Source organism: Gopherus evgoodei, chromosome 5 (genome assembly GCF_007399415.2).
Source record: "Gopherus evgoodei ecotype Sinaloan lineage chromosome 5, rGopEvg1_v1.p, whole genome shotgun sequence".
Lineage (NCBI taxonomy): Eukaryota > Metazoa > Chordata > Testudines > Testudinidae > Gopherus > Gopherus evgoodei.
In genome coordinates, this window is record NC_044326.1 from 135762620 (window position 1) to 135780830 (window position 18211).

An 18211-nucleotide genomic window follows, 5' to 3' on the forward strand; every position below is an offset into this window, starting at 1 on the left:
GGGTTAGAATTTAAAGGGATAGCTTGTCATTTTAAGGAGTTTTCTTCTCCTGTTTGCAGATTACTCTGTAGGGAAGCGGAGATCAGCAGTCAGTCTGCAAAAGAGCCAGCCTAGGGCATGGTGAATTGAGTTGTGCCTCTCTTCCTGAGGCGCGGCTCTGGATTTGTTTGTTGTCTGAGAGATTTCTGGAGTCTAAGGGAAAAAACAGTGTTACGCTTAGACTTTCAGGTTAGAGTATTTCGGTTTTATTTCGTAGGTGTGCTGTGAACAGAACACAATACACTGGATGGTGTGGCTGCTTTCCAACATTAAAAGGCTCTTGTCTCTCTCCAGGAAATGGAAGAGTTTGTCCAGAGTTCAGGGGAACATGGTATCGTGGTGTTTTCTCTTGGCTCGATGATTTACAACTTAACTGAGGAGAAAAGTAACATGGTTGCCTTGGCCCTCAGCCAGATTCCACAAAAGGTCAGTTACTGTCAGTGAACTGCTTTCCTGCTGACAAGATCAGCAGCACTGCTGTAAAATCCCTGCTTCCCTCAGGCCGCAGCTTTCAAACTGCATTGCCTAAAGGTAGGCTTGTTACTTCCCCTCAGTATAAGTGCTCTGATTTTTTATTTTTTTTTCTCCTGCAGCTTCAATTGAAGTCACTGGGTTTGAGGCTTGCAAAGAAGCAGGGTTGAGTCCTGAGTGGTCACAGAAATTAACTTGATAGTATTTTTTCTTGTATGTGACTCACTTGAATAAAACCACATGGGGTGAGTTCCCATGCCACAATGAGGCAGTGTGGACTAGTGGATAGAGAGCAGGACTGGGTTCCATTCCTGGTTTGGCCACTCTCCTGCTGGGTGACCTTGGGCAAGTTATGTTCCCACCCATGCCTCAGTTTCCCCATCTGTACAATGGGGATAATGATACTGCTCTCAAAGCGCTGTGTGGAAGATCTAATCAGTAGTATAATACCTTACTACAAATGTGCATGTAAATAACTCAAGGAGCTCAAAAGAAGCCTTGCTAAACAAGGGCCTCATCTAAACCCACTGAAATCAATGGAAAGACTCCAGTAGACGTCAGTGGGCTTTGGATCGGGCCGCAGATTGCACTGCAGTGCGATGGTGCAGCCTGAACTACAGCACGTGTATCTTCAAACGTTTTCATTCAAGGTTCTTTGGCGATACAAAGGGAAGAAACCAGAAACTTTAGGACCCAACACTAGGATTTACGACTGGATACCCCAGAATGACCTGCTTGGTAAGACTCTGCTGGAAATATTCCTAGCTGAGTTTTTCTCAGTATTGACAAGCGTGTTCCCTCCCCTCTTTACTCATTTCATTTATGACAAAAAGAGACTAGATTGCCCATTATACACACACAAGCTCATCCTGTAGCCAAATGCAGCACCTGAGGTCACTTGGACTCTAGGGTATTTAGTGTGTTGGTGATCTAGGGAGAGGTGCTTACTCAGTCTTAATTACACTGGTGATGGTAGCAGAACAAGGATAGGGTTCACAAAAGGTACTAAGGTGTTTAACTCTCCCTGATAACAGTGGAAGTTAGAAGCCTGAATACCTGTGTGGCCCTGGCCCTTAGTAATTCATTTTCAGCAGTGAAGACTTGTTCTTCTAGCTGTTGTGTGTCCCAGGTTGTTGTTGGCCTACGTGGGATCAGTTAGACAAGCATGATGGAGACCAGAGCTATGGAGAGAGTGGAACAGGCAACAACCCGAGTGAGACTCAGTATGGCCAAGTGGAGACTCTTCCTGGGGCAGTGGGGTGTAAACTGCATAGTTGACTGTTAGGAAAGCAGTGAGCCAAGTGGGAGCGACAGTAAAGCTCTATCTGGGTAGCAGCTTTGGGTCTGAAGTCCTGAAACCAGCCAGTGCTGTTCTCAGCTGCATGGCCCGAAATAGCATTGCCATAAAACCAGAGAGAGAACAATATTGCTTTGTCCTGGTGCAACTACCCTTGGAATCAGTGTGTGTGGCTTCAGAGACAAAAACTAGAGTAAACACACAGAAGGGGAGCAGAAGTGGTGCAAAAACTGGAGTTACACTGGGATAAATGGGAGTGAATCAGACCCAGTAACTGGTGTGTAGCATTTAAACATCAGTATCTAGAAGGCAGCCACTGCCTTTCCCTTTTTATTTGTATTCTATTGAATCTTCTTTTTACAAAGAAGATTGTAAAAAGAGCAAAGAAGTGAAGGAGGGGAAGGAGAGTAACATCTCTGATTCCATCCACTAGGGATTAGTCAAAGGTTTCAAAAAGTTTAACCAATTTGAAAATACTTGGTCTGAGGTCCCTCTTCTCTGAAATGGTTCCCATCCTTTAACTGCCAGGTCAGCAAAGCCACTGAGCCAGGAATCTAGGTGAGCAATCAGAGTCGTCTGGCTAGAAGCACGGCTCTAGAGATCCAAGCTTTCTGTGAGTTGGAGAGTTGCCCAGCTGATGGGATAGATCCCAAAGCACACTTCGGGGAAGTAGTTTTTAGGGAGGTTCTATATCTATCATCATCGTAACCCTCCTGCCTACGTCTAGCTATAAGGATTGTGTCCCAGTCCCAGAACATGTGAGCCAGCCTGGCTCCAGGAGACCCACTTCTCCAGCCAGGGGCGGCTCTAGGAATTTTGCCGCCCCAAGCACGGCAGGCAGGCTGCCTTCTGCGGCTTGCCTGCGGACGGTCCGCTGGTCCCGCGGCTTCGGCGGACCTTCCGCAGGCGTGGGACCAGCGGACCCTCCGCAGGCACACCTGTGGGAGGTCCGCTGAAGCCGTGGGACCAGCGGACCCTCCGCAGGCAAGCTGCCAAGGGCAGCCTGCCTGCCGCCTTTGCGGCGCTGGAGAGCGCCCCCCCGCAGCTTGCCGCCCCAAGCATGCGCTTGGCGTGCTGGGGCCTGGAGCCGCCCCTGTCTCCAGCTCCACCCATGCAGCTTAACCTGTGCAGGGATCGGTGTGAATGAAATATAACTTCCTGCTGGGTCAGCCTTAATCGGAGATCAATAGCAGAGTTTGTAAAGTTTTGCAAGGTACTTCCTCATTGGCTAGTATTTGCGCATGTACACACTATTATCCATTCCTAATGCTAATCTGGAGTAATCAGGACTAACTCCTTGTCAAACAAACCATAATTTACCTAGTTAGTACAAAACTGTTGCCTTTTCTCTGGAATCTGAGCATTTATGTACCCATTGTTCCTAAACGCTTCTCTCCTATTCCAGGCCACCCCAAGACCAAAGCCTTTATTACTCATGGTGGAACCAATGGGATCTATGAAGCTATCTACCATGGGATTCCCATGGTTGGGATTCCCATCTTCGCTGACCAGCCGGATAACATTGCTCACATGAAAGCAAAAGGGATGGCAGTGGAGCTGGATTTTAACACAATGCAAACCCAGGATTTAATCGATGCATTGGATACGGTCATTAAGAACTCCAGGTGAGTTCAGTCTCTGCCAAATGGGAAAGGGTTGTGGTAGCTGTGTTGGTTCAAGGACACTAAGGAGAGAAGCTGGGTGAGGTAGTATCTTTTATTACCTTGTATCTCTAATGGGACAGGGTCAGTTTACTGAAACCCAGTGCTGCTGAGGCGAGAAACCCAGCTGGCTTTCTCTTCTGGGAACTCTTGTCACCAAAAATGCTGAACAGTCTGTGCATAAACCAAGTGGTAACCTCACAGATTCTTGCATTAAGCATGTCTCTATCCGAGCATGCAACAGCTCCTGGAAAGGGGTGGACCGGAAATCAATTTCTCTCACACTGTATTTTGTGATCTCTTTGAGAAAGATCCCTCTGGAAAGGCCTTGGAGCAGCCCCTGAGATTGTGTAGTTTTCTGCTCCCTTCTTGCAGCGAGTTCGAATGAAGTCACCCAGTCCATTTCCAATGCACACATGCGACAACGGGCAAACTTCCTTCTTGGCTAGTTTGTGACCCTGCATCTTAGCTTCCCAACTTCCTACCACTGTCCATAGGGCACTGGGGGAATTCCACCTGTCTCAAGCTGCGAAACACCAGATCAGGAGGGAAAACCCTGCAAATTATCTTCCCAGAAGTACTTTTTACAAGGGAAAATTATGACAGAAAAAGCTGGACGCTAGGAGTGTCTTGTGGCAAACCCTCTGAAGAAGTCTCATTATGTAATAGAAAAAGGGGCTAGTTCATCTTTTCGGCTCACTTCACATCTTGACCGAGGCCATGCCTACACTCCACAATTAAGTTGATCTAACTTATGTCAGCAGTCACCGCAGTTATTAAATCGCTTGTGTGCACAGACGCTTGGCTCCTTGTGTCGGCGGTGCACGTCCTCACCAGGAGTGCTTCTATCGACTGCATTGTCAGTGGGGGGCATTGTGGGATGGCTCCTGAAAGCCGGTAGCAGTCACCGTAAGCAGTGCAGTGTCTGCACTGACACTGCATGGACCTAATGACATCGACCGTGACTCTACACCACTTGGGCATGGGGTGTTACACAGTTGGCATAGAGAGGCACCTACGTCGGTGAGCGCCAAATTTAAGTGAAGATGCTTCCGCAGCTAGGTGGACACAAGGCAGCTTACATTGACCTGACCCTGTAGTGTGGAGCAGGGAGCCTGGTCAGCGATCCCTTTGCTTGCAAGTTGCCCCACACTGTAGCTGTGTTGGGGAAAGCGCTGTTTCAGAATAACCACCACTTGTTTTGGTTTTCCCCCCATTTCTTCAGCTATAAAGAAAATGCAGTGAGGTTATCCAAGATTCACCACGACCAGCCCATGAAGCCTCTGGACCGAGCTGTCTTCTGGATCGAATTTGTCATGCGCCACAAAGGGGCGAAGCACTTGAGACCAGCAGCTCATGAGCTCACCTGGTACCAGTATCACTGCCTGGACGTCCTGGCATTCTTGCTCGTCTGTGCAGCAGCTGCTGTTTTCATTGCTGTCAGGTGCTGCTTGTTCTGCTGTAAGAAATGCGGTAGGATTGTAAAGAAAAAGAAAACGGAGTAGATTTGCTGTTCCCATTGGCCACGCTTGTCTCTGGTTAGGCCGTGGTTCAGCCAGGTACTTCAGCTTGTTCATGGTCCTGTTGTTCTAGGCATATGCTGAAAATGAGGCGCATGCTGTAATACTCATGTGTAATCAGGGCGATGTTCCGGTGACGTTATATCAGGAAAGCTGTGCACCTAGCGAATGTGATGTTTACAGTAATTTCCTTTTGGCCTGAATAAGAATGAATCATTAGCTTGATCCACCAATCGGACTCCTTCAGTGATTACACAGGGACTTGTCATATGCTAACTGTGGCAATGATTTTCAGAATGTAACTTTCTGGAGACTTTATTTTCAAAGGACGAAGCCGATATGTTTTAGGTCCTTCGCTGTGTCTTCCACCTGCAGGTATTAAAGTTGATTTGCCCACCCTGCGATCTGTGAGAGTGTGTCCTCACTAGATCACCCAGAACCAGAATGTCTGTGTCTCTGTTGTATGGCTCCTGGAAAAGCAGACATTGACTAGTTTGGAGCTCAAATAAGTGGTCAGTTGCTCCTAGAAGATGGCCACCTGCAAGGCCAAGACTTCTGAAAATAGCCATCTGCCTGTAGGTTCATACGTCCATATTTAAGTGTCTTAATAGATAACTTGATTTTCAAATGTTCTGGGCATGCAGCAGCTCCGCCTGACTTCAGTTGGAGATGCTGGGTGCTCAACATGTTTGAAAATCAGGTTTTTTTAGCAACCATGGTGAGGATCGAGGAATAGGCTCTTTTGAAAATCCAGTGTTAGGTGCGCCACTCCCATTGAATTTCACCACACGCTCTTGGCCTCCTTTCAAAATCTCAGCCAAAGAGAAGAACTTTGTGGCCTGTGTCTGAAAGCCTGATCTGGAGTATAAAATGGAAATGGTTTGTGTAGTGATTTGGGGGCTCCAACTGGATCCCTTCTGCATTGGCTCTCATGAAAAATCTTTCTAACGTTTAATGAAACTTTACCCTGAGTTTCATTTCTGTGGGTGAAGACACAATTTGATGGCTGAGAATTATAGCGCTGGGAATTCAATAGGCAGGTGCTAGAGTGTGGGCCCAAGAAAGAGGGTGGCTGTTAGAATGGCAGCCTTCCCAGACATGCAGTTGAAGGGCAGTAACTCTATATGCTGGGAATATCACAGTCTCTACAACGTAGAACTCCCAATGGTCAAACCAGTACACAAGGGGATCCAGGAAATGGCAGACTAACTCAAGGGGTTTTATGTGTACCTAGGTCTGCCCCTTTTGCTCCCTAGTCCAGTGCTCAGCCTCCAGCCCTGGCCCAAAGCAACTCAGCAAGCTGAAGGAACAGCTGCTCTGCCCAACCAAAGTGTGGAGACTGACTGGTGGGGGGAAGGCATTCCACTGTGTCCCATCCCCTCCATACACACATCCATGCATTCTTCTGGCCTGCTGTATAGGGATCCCCCTGTGCTGCAGGACTCCCTCTTCCCAGTGATCCCCCTTCTGTGGGGCGTGGAAAGTTAGTCTTAGGGCACATGGTCTCTGCTCATCTTGCTAGCTGGCCTCCACAGCAGAACCAGCAACTTGCACATCCTGATAGCTGCCAAAGCTCCCTGAAGACTCGCACTAACTTCAGCGGGCTTTGGCTCAGGCCTTTACTGGCTTAGCTCATCGTGCCATCAGTAATTCCCAAGCGTCTGCTGCCATACAGAGGAACGAGGCACCTGTGTTACAGCATTCCAGAGCTGCTGGAGAGGAGACCTGCTGAATAATGGGCCTTGTGGCTTCATTGGTCTGTAAGAGGTTGTCTTAAAATGCTCCTGGAACTGCCAAGTGGAACTGCTAATTTCCCTTAGTAATAGGCAAACCTATTATCGGCATAGTGGGCCAACTCAGCAGCTGTAGATCTGTATCAGTTATTCTGCTGAGTGCCATGAAGCTGTGCCAATTTTATAACAGCTGAGGATCTGTCCCACTTATGATCCTGGGGCTTGCAGTATTGCATGGTTGCTACAATAAGCAAGCCACCAGATTGTGTCTAAGAGTGCCTTTAAACTTGCCTTTATTGTCAGAGTTGGGTTGCATTTGTAAATATGATCCAGCGCTCAATGGAAGGCAACTTATTTACCTGCAGACAAGACAGCTGGAGAAAACAGTAAAGTTCTTCATTTACTGCATAGATTTTCTTGCCCCATACAAGCTTATTTTATTAGCGCTAATTTTTGGAGCTGGCTGTGACAAATCTTAAGCCTTCGGTTAGTTCAAAGCTATGTAAACCCTTAACTATATAAGATGGAAAAATGGCATTGGTCATAAAAGCTAAAGCTTTGATGCTAAACTGAAAAAGGGACATCTTGATGTTGATTTAGGAGACTCTAGCCTCCAGGTCCTATCATAGCAGATATAATGAGTATAAGACACACTAATGTGAATGGTCATGTTTCTGAGTATACAGAAAAATACCTAAATTGGTAGTCAGCTCCAGACACCAGCGTTCTGTGATTTATCACTGAGATTCCCCTTGTTACTGTACATCACTGGAAACCCTGGGTGAGTTCCTCAGCTGGTGTAAACTGCCCTCTTGTAATCACGTGAGTGGAGCTAGGCCAGTGCACACTTCTGTAATTCCATGCTTGTTGCACTTGTTGAATGAGCTGGCTCCCTTCTGTGTGCTGCTTTGATACTGCTACATTGCCACTGCTGCTGACCAAGTATTTGCTGCCTCGTGGATAGCACGTTCAGCTCCGTGGGCTGTTTGTTAATAAAAGCAATTCCTATTACTGAGTGTCAAGCTGATTAAGTCTATGTAAGATTTTCTCTACTAAAATATGCAAAGCTTAGGTGAGCGTCAGTTTCAAGTCAGAGAATTCAGCTGTAGAAGATCCTCCAGTAACCTGCATTGCAATTTGTGCAGCTGGACTGCTACCCACAGAAGTTACCATGCACAGTTGCAGCCTTACTGGACCAGGTTATTTAAAAGTTTGCCTAAGCAGGAGACAAATGCTGTCAGAGGAAGTAGGACTGAATGAAGATGGATGGGAACACGTATATGGAGACAAATGGGCTGCCTTTTTCAGAAGAACGTAGCAAGCTGGGTGCTAGACTTTCACAAGCCTGGCTGCACATGAACGAGCTGAACATGTGAAATCTGGACATAAGCCTGCTTGGCGTTTATACTCTGGCCAGATGCTCCCTCATTGCTACTGCCCTAATTTCTTCTTCTTAGGATGAGGCGGAAGTGTGCACAGACACACACACACACTGTAACTTGCTAGTTACTGAAGTAGCTCTACAAGCCATGCTTCAGGTGACAAATTAAGGCAAATTACAGATCGCATATGCATGGCTCTGCACTGTATGACAGCTGTAAGTCTAAATGTGCTGGGAGCCAGAGGTTCCTGCCTCCTGAGCTGAGATTAAGGCCTTGTCTATACTACCATGGTAAGGTGACCTAAGTTATGCTACTAGGTCGACTTTCCGTGGTGTCTACACTGTACTGCGTCAACAAGAGATGCTCTCCTGTCAACTTCCCTTACTCTTCTGGGGGAGGTGGAGTATCAGGCTTGACCAGAGCATGCTCTCCCTTCAATTTAGTGAGTCTTCACTAGACCAGCTTAATCGACATCTGCTGCATTGATTGCAGCAGTGCTGATTGACTGTAGACATGACCTAAGAATAATATATTTCAACCCAAAAGTTAACTCAGTAAAGTGAGAACAAGGAAATGCCTCTAACTGCATGCAGAGAAGTAGTTTTTTGTTTTTTTTCCCTAGTGAACTCAAGTTGTAAGTTAGCTCTCTGGTTTTTACTATTGCAAGTTTAAATTCAAATCTGTCCTGTTCAAGATCATTGACTGATGTATTGTAAATGCAATATCCCATGGCATTTGCTATGGCATGTTACATAGAGGCATGCCTATGTTGGTGCTGCAGTGGATGTCTGCCCTGTAAATCTGTCTGGATCAAGCAATTGATTGACATGGGGGTGGTTTGACTCACGGGCACAGGGCTAGGGCATTAAAACCAGATTGCTTCAAATCAATGAGACTAATTCTCTACAAGTTAGTTATTGAGGGTATAGGGGTTACACAGCTACTCCATGACAAAGAAAAGTATGTTTTAATCAATTGAGTTTTTTGTTCTGGTTTAATCCCCAAATCCATGAAGCTCCTGCAGTGGTTCAGGAAGATGTGACTATGAACCTACCTACTCCAGTAAATGTTAGGCCATGTCTGCCCTCCCAGCGAAATCAACACTGCTGTGATTCATGGAGCCGTGTTGATTTAGCAGGTCTGGTGAAGACACACTAAATCGATCTGTACTCCACCACCCCCAAGAGGTGAAAGCTATGTCAACAAGAGAGCATCTCCCGTTGACACAGCACCATGTAGATACCGCTGTAAGTCAACCTACTTCAGTTATGTAATAGCGTAACTTCGAGTTACAGCGTTAGTGTAGGCCAACCCTTAGTCCTGGCGACACGGAGCCCCAGCTTACAGCTGTCTGGGTTGAATTTCACCCATTGGAAATCTTACTGAGGGGGAAAATAGGTAACTTTTGAATACACAGGCCAGCCTTCCTATAACTGTTAGCAAACCTGGAAGCCTTTAAAATAACAAGCCAAACTAAAATCAATTGTTTTAATTGTTACCAATTTATTATTATTATTATTATTTTTTTATAAAAATGGTAGCAATGTAGAATAGAGCAACATTTTCTGCTGCCACACACGCAAACTGTGACCATTCCAAGCAATGCGTACATTTTAGAGAGAGGCTAGACAATAGCATGGACCAGAGGATTACTGAACACAGGAAGATTTTTAAAAAGATTAAAAATTAGATCTCAATAGTGTCTTCTTAATATTGCTTTCATTATTGAAGACTGACAAAACACTCTACAGCAAAGGTTAAAAACAGAAAAACAAAAGGCTGCTACAACACTGCCATACAGTCAAATCATCATACTTCAACAGTTGCATACCTGATAGCAGCATTTTTCCCCACTGAACCATGTGAAACTACATGTAAGAAAATAAAGCAAAAAAAAAAAAATTATGGCAGTTATCCATCAATATTTTAAAAAAAAACCTAGGAGGAAGTCACTAGAAGTAGATGAACACTTATTGAAAATGAACCAATATCTACATTCTTAACTGTTTCCCATTCTCCAATAAAAATGTCAACTCAAATATCAACTTTGTGCATTTTTTCTTTTGGCTGATTGAGTTTTTCCAGTTCGTAGTTTACTGCATGCTTGGAACAAAGAGGGTCATTGTAAAACCTTCTACACAACAAACTTTAAGTAGACAGCTGAAAATAAAGTGTACTACTTGTAAACACACAAAAAAATACAAGCTTTGTTTTGTTTCAAATGACCACTGGTTCCAGATGGATTATCTTCTATATCTGCCTCTTTCCCCTCGGTCTCTGTCCCGCTCACAAATTCTCTCTCTCTCCCTTTCCCGATCCCGTCCCCGTTCTCTGTCTCTCCTGTTGTCTCTGGGACGATCGCGCTCCCTCTCCCGCTCTCTCTCTCGAGGTCTGCTTCTCCGGCCGCTGACCACTGCTTGTGTGCGACGCAGAAAGTCGTCTACCCTCATATCGTAGTCGTGCTGTGAAAGGGAAGGACAATGCTATTTATTTAACTGCTCAGTCAAAGTCCCAGCACTTCACCCACCCACTACCAGGGCCTTTTGGAAAACTAGGATCAAAGGCAGCTGATAGTAAGAAACTTTAACAAACTTTTTCATAGCAACAGCACAAGTTTCCTCACCTCTCCAGACAAGCTACAGATACCAAAAAAATCCTTCCTGATGTGGACTCAATTTCAACCAGGGAAGTGTACGCATTGACAGCTGGAAGCCTTCCACAAACTTGGGCCAAGAAATTGTGGGACTTGTGCTCCTAAATCCCTCGGGGGGTTTCAAAAGCACCCACAGCCTTGCTTTAGGCACCTCAGTGACCCGATTTCAAAAGTACATTTAGGAGCCCAGGTGTAAGGCCAAGATTTTCAGAAATAAGAAATCTCCTCTATGCTTAGGCTCCTAACAACCCCCAAATCTCCCCTATTCCTACTTCTGCCGGTCTGTGGGATTTGCCCCTTCCCCTTTGCTTTCATATACACTTACTACTCGCTTATCTCGGTATCTTGCTTCATGTGGTACAGGGTGGTGTCCTGAGTATGGAGGGTGAGCCTGAGGTGGAGGAGCATGGTGCTGATAATAGGGGTGATGTGGAGGCTGTTCCATAGCTGGATAGGGTGGCTGTAAGGAAATTAAAGGATGTTTGTTGAACACTCCAAGATACAGAGCAAATCACCCTTAAAGTGAGGATTACAAGGACAAGTTACTTGCCATTCTGAAGGAAAACAAATACATTGAAATATATTCTCCTCTGCAGGAGGACTATGGCTTAAAACATTATCTTGCATATGGAGTAGACAGCAGGACACTGCGTAGATTCCAACCAGATCTTCTCACTGAACTTCAGCTACCAGCCTTTATTTAAAACTGTATCCCCAAAGCACTTCAAGATACCCATTTTCATGGCTGACAGAGAGAAATAATGTGAACACTTCAGCTTGCGTTAGGTCAGTAGGTGCTGTACTGGCTACCTCATATAGGAGTCATGCAGACAAGTGTATCCTAGGCCGAGTGAGGTTTCAAGGCCAAAGCACCTGTTATTCCGCTGAATTTTATTAGGATATTCACAGTTTGAATGAAAGGCCTATTCCACAAGATAAAAATAGGCTGCCAAAAAGCCAGAAGCTGAACTGATCTTAATAAACAAAAAAAATGTGTTTTGGCCATTCTCCTCCATGTCTCCTCAACTTGTCTTACTTCCACTCCCTGTAACAGCCAGGCCGTTCTCCCATACTCAGTCACCACAGTGTTTTGCATGCATAGTGGTTCCAAACTGAACTGCCTGAAAGGGCTGGATTCTAGTTTAAATGCGTATTTAGCCAACCTGTAGAGACGGGCTGGGCAGAAGGATGGATAGATGGGTCAGAGAACTGAGTTTTCTTTGAAGAGCTCTTCCCTTCCTGCAGTCTGATTGCCCCATTTGTTTGGGTATTTTTGTGCACACTTAGCTGAACCAAAAAAAAGTCAGTGAGAAGCCATGGGGGCATCTCTGCTGCTGGCAAACCATTTGACAATTCTCAAGTACACGAGTCAGTGCAGAGATCATGCTATAAATATGCAAGTGTTACTGAGAAATAACGGCACAGTGATTATCCATCTCCAGATACAGCCAGAATGGAGGGAATTGGACAACTGAGAATAACTTAGTTATTCCTCTGTAACTGCGGATCATTTCTGTCCTCCAATTGACAGAGAACCTAATCTCAGTAAAACAAAGATAGCGACTGGTACGTTATCATTCACTCAGTGTATGAATAATAGTTTTCTGGTATGGTTGGTTATTCAGCTGAATACACAAGTAACCAAAAAGCCAGTGCCACAGAGCAGCATACCTAACCAGGACCATGCTAAGTATACTCCAGTGCTCCCTCGACCCTTCACTGCCAATGCCAGACAACTCTTACACTCAGAGACTCCTCAGTGGCCAGTTTCCCTCCTGCTACATTCTGTATTCCTACTCAGCCTTCTTCAAATATTGATGGATTACTGGTCTGATCACATCTGTTACAGTGCATTGTAAGGAGAGTTCTTTGGTCGGTTTGTTTTATGAGAACAAATTTCCTTGCTTTTTTATGCATTCATACTAAGCTGGATTCCTATGTCCTAGTACATATTAGGTTGTCAAGACAGCTTCAAGATACATATTGTTTGATCATTGCCATTGAGAGTGATTACAGTATCTTGACATTACCTACTGTAATTTACCCCATTCAATTTTGTTTTCCTGCAACACTTCACAATTTAGAGTACACAGCAGAAGTACCTGGCACTTTACTAAACAGAGTACGAAGGCTGAGAGCAGCTCAGGAAGAGTGGGCACATCCACAGGGTAATGTGGGGGTTTATTTTCAATTAGAAAATGAAGCTGAACAAGACACAAACCATTCCTTGCCATGGTGGCGGTGGTCCCATGCTGTGGAATTCCCTCACGTAATCATTGTAGGACTACAATGAAAGAGAACAACATGAACATTTGATAACAACTTTGGAAGTGCAAGAAATTATGTTAAAAACAAATGCGTCAACCTACCCCATTTAAAAAAACATCTCGGCGAACTCCTGAAAATCGTCTGTTGGGAATAAGATTTGCAAAACTCAATCCAGGCGACTGTTATCAACAAGTTACCAGGACATAAAAATGAACAACATGAACACATCTTACCTGTCTACTTCTTGATACCTGGGATCCTTTATATACCCTGTTCAAACATCAAGCAGTGTTATCAATCAAATTTACCATTTCACCATAACAATCCTAAATTACAGTCGATAGCATCCACCCTTCCTCTGCAACAACCTTCTCTTAAAGGTATGTTCTTGTACGTACTGCTGTTCTTATTTCAGAAGCGCTTGCAAAGTAATTTCTACAGACTTACTGCATGTCTTTGATGGGTAAAGTATTGGCATACAGAAAAGGGCATTCCAACGTTAAAGAAGGATAAATACACTCTTATGAGCTTGTATGCAGTACAAAAGAAATTGGGGAAGGGATATTTGTGCAGACAAAGCCTAGACTGAGGACTAGAGCTTGGCAATGCTCATGCACTTGACTATTGGCATGTACTGATTAACTGGGCAAGATTTCTACCTACTAACTGCATGTCCAATAGACAGGGTTAATCTGGACAGCTGTATGCAACAATTGATGGAAGTTCCTTGAGATATTAAAAATTAGGTCAAAATTTACAATGGATTATGATTGCACTAGTATAGTCTTAAAAAAAATGAGCAATTGGCACCTCTTGCTTTAAGCAGTTCAGCAAAAAGCATTTGTAAAAGGTGGGAGGAATCAGAATGACGTAAAGCATTTTTGCAGTGCTATAGAAGTGATTTTTTTTTTTTACTTTAATTCTCAGCTGTACATAATGCTGTTGGAAGTCTGACTAATGATGACAGCGCTCTATTAAAGTAACTCTTCTTTGAAGAAATCAGCCTCTGAAGTCTATTCAAACTGGACACTGAAATATAAGCAGGCTTTTAAGGTTTAGAAGTCTATTATAGAAATACTGCATCACACGCAGAAGTGCACATTCCATTAAGACTTCTTAGACTGAAGTCTGTCCTGGCCCAACACTGCCTTTTTCAGCAGCAAAGGTACACTGGTAATACTGCAATCTGCAGCTGCTGCATTTACGCTGTTGAAAAGGCTATTTTATTTCTGAAGACCCTAACTTTCCAGCTGAAACTCCTCCCGACCCTGCCAGTGGACCACCCTTGAAAACAGCATGAGGACACTGACTTGCTTTATATCAAGTTTTTAAAAGTTTCTCTGAAAACAAAATGGGCACTTCTAGTATCATCCCACACATGACTTAAGGGTCATGGGACCCCAGTTGTGAAACCCAGTTAAAAGTCTACCAAAAAATGGTACAAAAAGCTCAATTAATTGCAAATAAATGCTTGTCAATCACCAATTTCAATTTGAAACCAATACAACGATTATGGAGAAAAGTTAACATAGGTCTATCATGGCCTACATTTGTAGCATATACATTCAAAGTGGTACTTGGATAGGTCATCTTCATGATTACGTTTCGGATTACCTTTTACAGGCAAGAAAGGCGCTCATCACAGAAATGAAACACTCCCACCATTTAGAAAACAATGGAGTTTGAAGAGGCTATTTTAACTGTCTAGGTTACCACCTAGTATAAGCTCGGGGGTCCGATTATTTTAAGACTACTGAAGAATTTACATTAAATTTAAGGTAGGATTTTCAAGAGGGCTCAGCAGTGGCCTAACTCAGCTCCCAGGGAAACAAGTGGGAGATTTACCATCAACTGCAATGAGAGGGGAGGTAGGCAATGCTGAGTGCTTTTGCAAAATCTCACTTTAAATCCTAGCCACATATTAAAAGCTCATTAGGCAGGTATGAACTCAAAATTCCATAATAAAAATGCAAATACTTTTACATTTGTGCACATGAGATATTAACCTGGTCTTTGGTGAAACTCAGGGGGATAGTCAATCCTTGGTTTCTTTCTGCTGTTATGAATATCATAATCCTCTGGTCGACGCCTATACAAATTAGACATTAGAGATTAAACAAGGTTGTTTGGCATGTTCTTTGCAGCAGCATCCCCTCACAGAAAAAAGCACCATGAGCTGGCCAGGATCTCATTCGGAACTCAGGCAGTTTTGCATATGCTTCACAGTCAAGAGTTTATAAATTTAAGCTTTAAATTTAACTTCAAATCATCAGAAGCCCTGCTCTATGCTAGATACATACACTTGATTATCGCTTTATAGATATAAACAGACTTTGGCAGTAAGAGAGGAACCTGATCCAATGAGAATATTTAACAACACTCTCTTAACTTATGCTTTAACATTATACTTTCCACTTTACATCTTAAATTTAACCTAAAAGAATTAGACAAAAAAAGAGACTTAGTAAATCTGATCAGTCAAATCTACATATAGTTACCTCATTTGCAAAGTGTCTTATCCCTTTTACATGGACACATTTTTGCTAAAATTTGTTAGCCACATGGCAGACAAAACTATTGTAAAATGAAAGCCTCTTTCCAGGCACATTTAAAAATAAAAAGTGTGCATGCTTTGCACACATGCCTCTTTCACCATCAGCTATCTAACCTGATTGGGCTAGAAGTATTTTTGGATTGTCACTGACTAATCACTAAATTACTAGTTTAACTTCGGTTCCTTCTAAGGAAGGATTAATTCTAAAAACTCTGAAGCATCCTAACTGAAATAATTAGAGCTCTTCTCTAAAGAAGACTGCTCTGTTGCTGATATGAAGCATTAAAAAAAATCTGCAAGAACTTCACTCATGCTGGGGGAACCCATTTTAAAAGCAGCTCCATTCCAGTTATTGGCTTGAGTTAGTTCTTCAATAGACTTCTGCTGGTCATTAGTGCCCCTCCACCAAGAAAATATATAGCATTACAATGGCCAATCATTCTGCTAAAAATGAATTTTCCAGCAACAGGTACAGTTCCCTTGATAAAGGATTCAAATTAAAGTTCCTTCAAATCAGTTAACCATTTTGCAAACTATACCAGCTGTTAATAGCTCTACTAACTGACCTGGTTCCATAACAATCAATCATTCTCCTCCCCCTTCCCACTTTCTAGTTTTTAAAAGCCCACTTTACCCAGATCAAGTTTTTTTTTAATGAAAGCAGATTCTTCACCCTCTGAGCAAAAAACCCAAAAAACAAAGCAGTTGCATCTACAGCAAAATCAGATTAAGAAAAATAAAAGCTGGTGTAAAGAATAAACATACCGCTTTCTTGTAGTTTTGAGAGTGCATTTACGACCGGTATAAAACATGATAGTAACAGTTCATATAGTAGTCCAACTACTGACTTTAAGCTGTAAGCCACATACATAAAATGGAGGCCCTGGCAGGCTTGAGAAGGTGTGGTGGTGTTATATGTATAGTTTGCAGTCCATTGCAAAACCTTCACTTGTAAATACTTTATTGCACTGGAAACCTCTTAGCTTAACTTCAAAAGCCATCTTGGTGCTCAGTCCTTTAAAGCCAAAAATATGGGGGCGCTGCCAGGTTTCCTCCTACCTACTCGTTACAGTGTCCTTTTTAAGCTCAAGGAAATGGGGACTCTTGTTGGGTATCTGTACCTACCACAGGATGTTTCCGCAAAGAGGAAACTTAACCAAAGGTTTCAGCCCAAACCATACAGTCTTTAGCAGAAAAAAAAACTTTAGATTTATCTGTAAGCAAAGTGGCTACACACAGGGAAAAGGTGTTTGGTAGAAGGGCTTATATCAGTTCTTTGCAAAGACTTCTCCAATTCTGTAACAAGTTATACCCCCTTTTCCTGGTAAATGCTGTTAAGTTCATAAAGCAGTGATCAATAACCATGTCGATCCTCTAAAAACACTTTAAAGTCCACAGGTACTGCCAACATCTGGAAAGGTTGTATATACAGACACAGCAACAGCCATTCTTTTTGGTTTGTTGCCGGGTCTCCAAGGGCCACTCCATCCCCTTTGGAAAGAACCTACTGTTTTCAGAAGCTCAGCAAGATGTATGAATTCAGTGGTTACATGTTAGAGAATATTTGGCAATGGGGTTAACACATCACGGTGATACAATTTGAAATAGTCCCAATAATGCTCCTCTTGAATATCAAAATTATTTAAATATTTTATCCTCAAAAGAGGCGGCATCTTCTGCAAAATTATAAGTGATCCTTATAAAAGTCCCATATTTCATAAGGCTTATCCAGAGACACACCTGAAAGAAAAGGCTTTTACAAGATATTAACATATTTTGGCATATAAAGACTTCCTCTTCCTCCATCTAGCCTGCTCATAATAAATCCAAGCTTACCTATGGCTGACATTACATGTTGTGTTATCTGTATAAAAGATCTAGTCTAAACTAGAGAGCTTTATTTATTTAAGGACTACTTTTCTGCAAAAGCAAAGATCCCCATTTTCCTCTTGAAATATGACAGATCGGGGGACAATGTGAAATCCTCAATGAAGCCACAAACTTGTCCATGCAGCTTGATTTGAGGATTTTCTCTCTTCTTTATCGCAGGGGAAGCTTTTGATGAATCATATTCCTCCATCACGTTATTCTGATACATGTGCCTATTATCAGTCCAAAGAACGTTTCTAACCTTCCCACGTCCCGGACTGGTTCTCGCCGGGATGGACGTCCTCTTGATCGGGGCTGTGAATGCATTCGTCGCTTGTGCCGCATTTTATGAATGACTTGATACAAGTCAATGCTTTCATCAGGAGGGAATAGGAGACAAAGCTGGGTTCCACATTCAAGCTCAATTTCCTAGAATTAGTTAGAAGTTAAACAGTGATTTACAAGCTGAAAACAGGGAACATCTCCCATTAATTACTTTTGCCAGGTACAGAAACACTTTGAGGAGGAGACTTCAATCCCACAAAACAATGAGCACAATACAGTTTCATTAGCTTCAGGGGATATTTACCATCATCATAAAACAGCCCTATGCTGGGGACACAATACCTTCCTAACAGACATTCAGGTCAGCTTCATCTCATTATTGTTTAAAGTTGAAAGAGTTTTTTGTAATCACATAAAATTAAGGAAAATAATCACCACGTACCTTAATCAGTTTACACTGCAGTCTGGAATATATGGAT

The 18211-nt window shown here is 43.2% G+C and overlaps 2 protein-coding genes across 11 annotated transcripts in view; one reads left to right on the top strand and one right to left on the bottom strand.

The window, feature by feature from the left end:
* The window catches only part of LOC115652830 (UDP-glucuronosyltransferase 2A1-like), a 42037-nt gene extending 32816 nt beyond the window's left edge, over positions 1 to 9221 (top strand). For all 8 annotated transcript variants that reach the window (XM_030565356.1, XM_030565357.1, XM_030565362.1 and 5 more), the window contains 4 exons: positions 334 to 465; positions 1161 to 1248; positions 3213 to 3432; positions 4694 to 9221. In XM_030565356.1, coding sequence (XP_030421216.1) covers positions 334 to 465; positions 1161 to 1248; positions 3213 to 3432; positions 4694 to 4973 — 720 coding nt within the window. In that variant the 3' untranslated portion in view covers positions 4974 to 9221. The remainder of the gene's footprint in view (positions 1 to 333; positions 466 to 1160; positions 1249 to 3212; positions 3433 to 4693) is intronic.
* Positions 9222 to 9586: 365 nt separating this feature from the next.
* Positions 9587 to 18211, bottom strand: part of YTHDC1 (YTH domain containing 1) — a 35448-nt gene continuing 26823 nt past the window's right edge. For all 3 annotated transcript variants that reach the window (XM_030565354.1, XM_030565353.1, XM_030565352.1), the window contains 7 exons: positions 17710 to 17876; positions 15031 to 15113; positions 13258 to 13294; positions 13126 to 13165; positions 12978 to 13040; positions 11082 to 11216; positions 9587 to 10565 (listed from right to left, as the gene is read on the bottom strand). In XM_030565354.1, the coding sequence (XP_030421214.1) occupies positions 10347 to 10565; positions 11082 to 11216; positions 12978 to 13040; positions 13126 to 13165; positions 13258 to 13294; positions 15031 to 15113; positions 17710 to 17876 (744 nt within the window). In that variant the 3' untranslated portion in view covers positions 9587 to 10346. The remainder of the gene's footprint in view (positions 10566 to 11081; positions 11217 to 12977; positions 13041 to 13125; positions 13166 to 13257; positions 13295 to 15030; positions 15114 to 17709; positions 17877 to 18211) is intronic.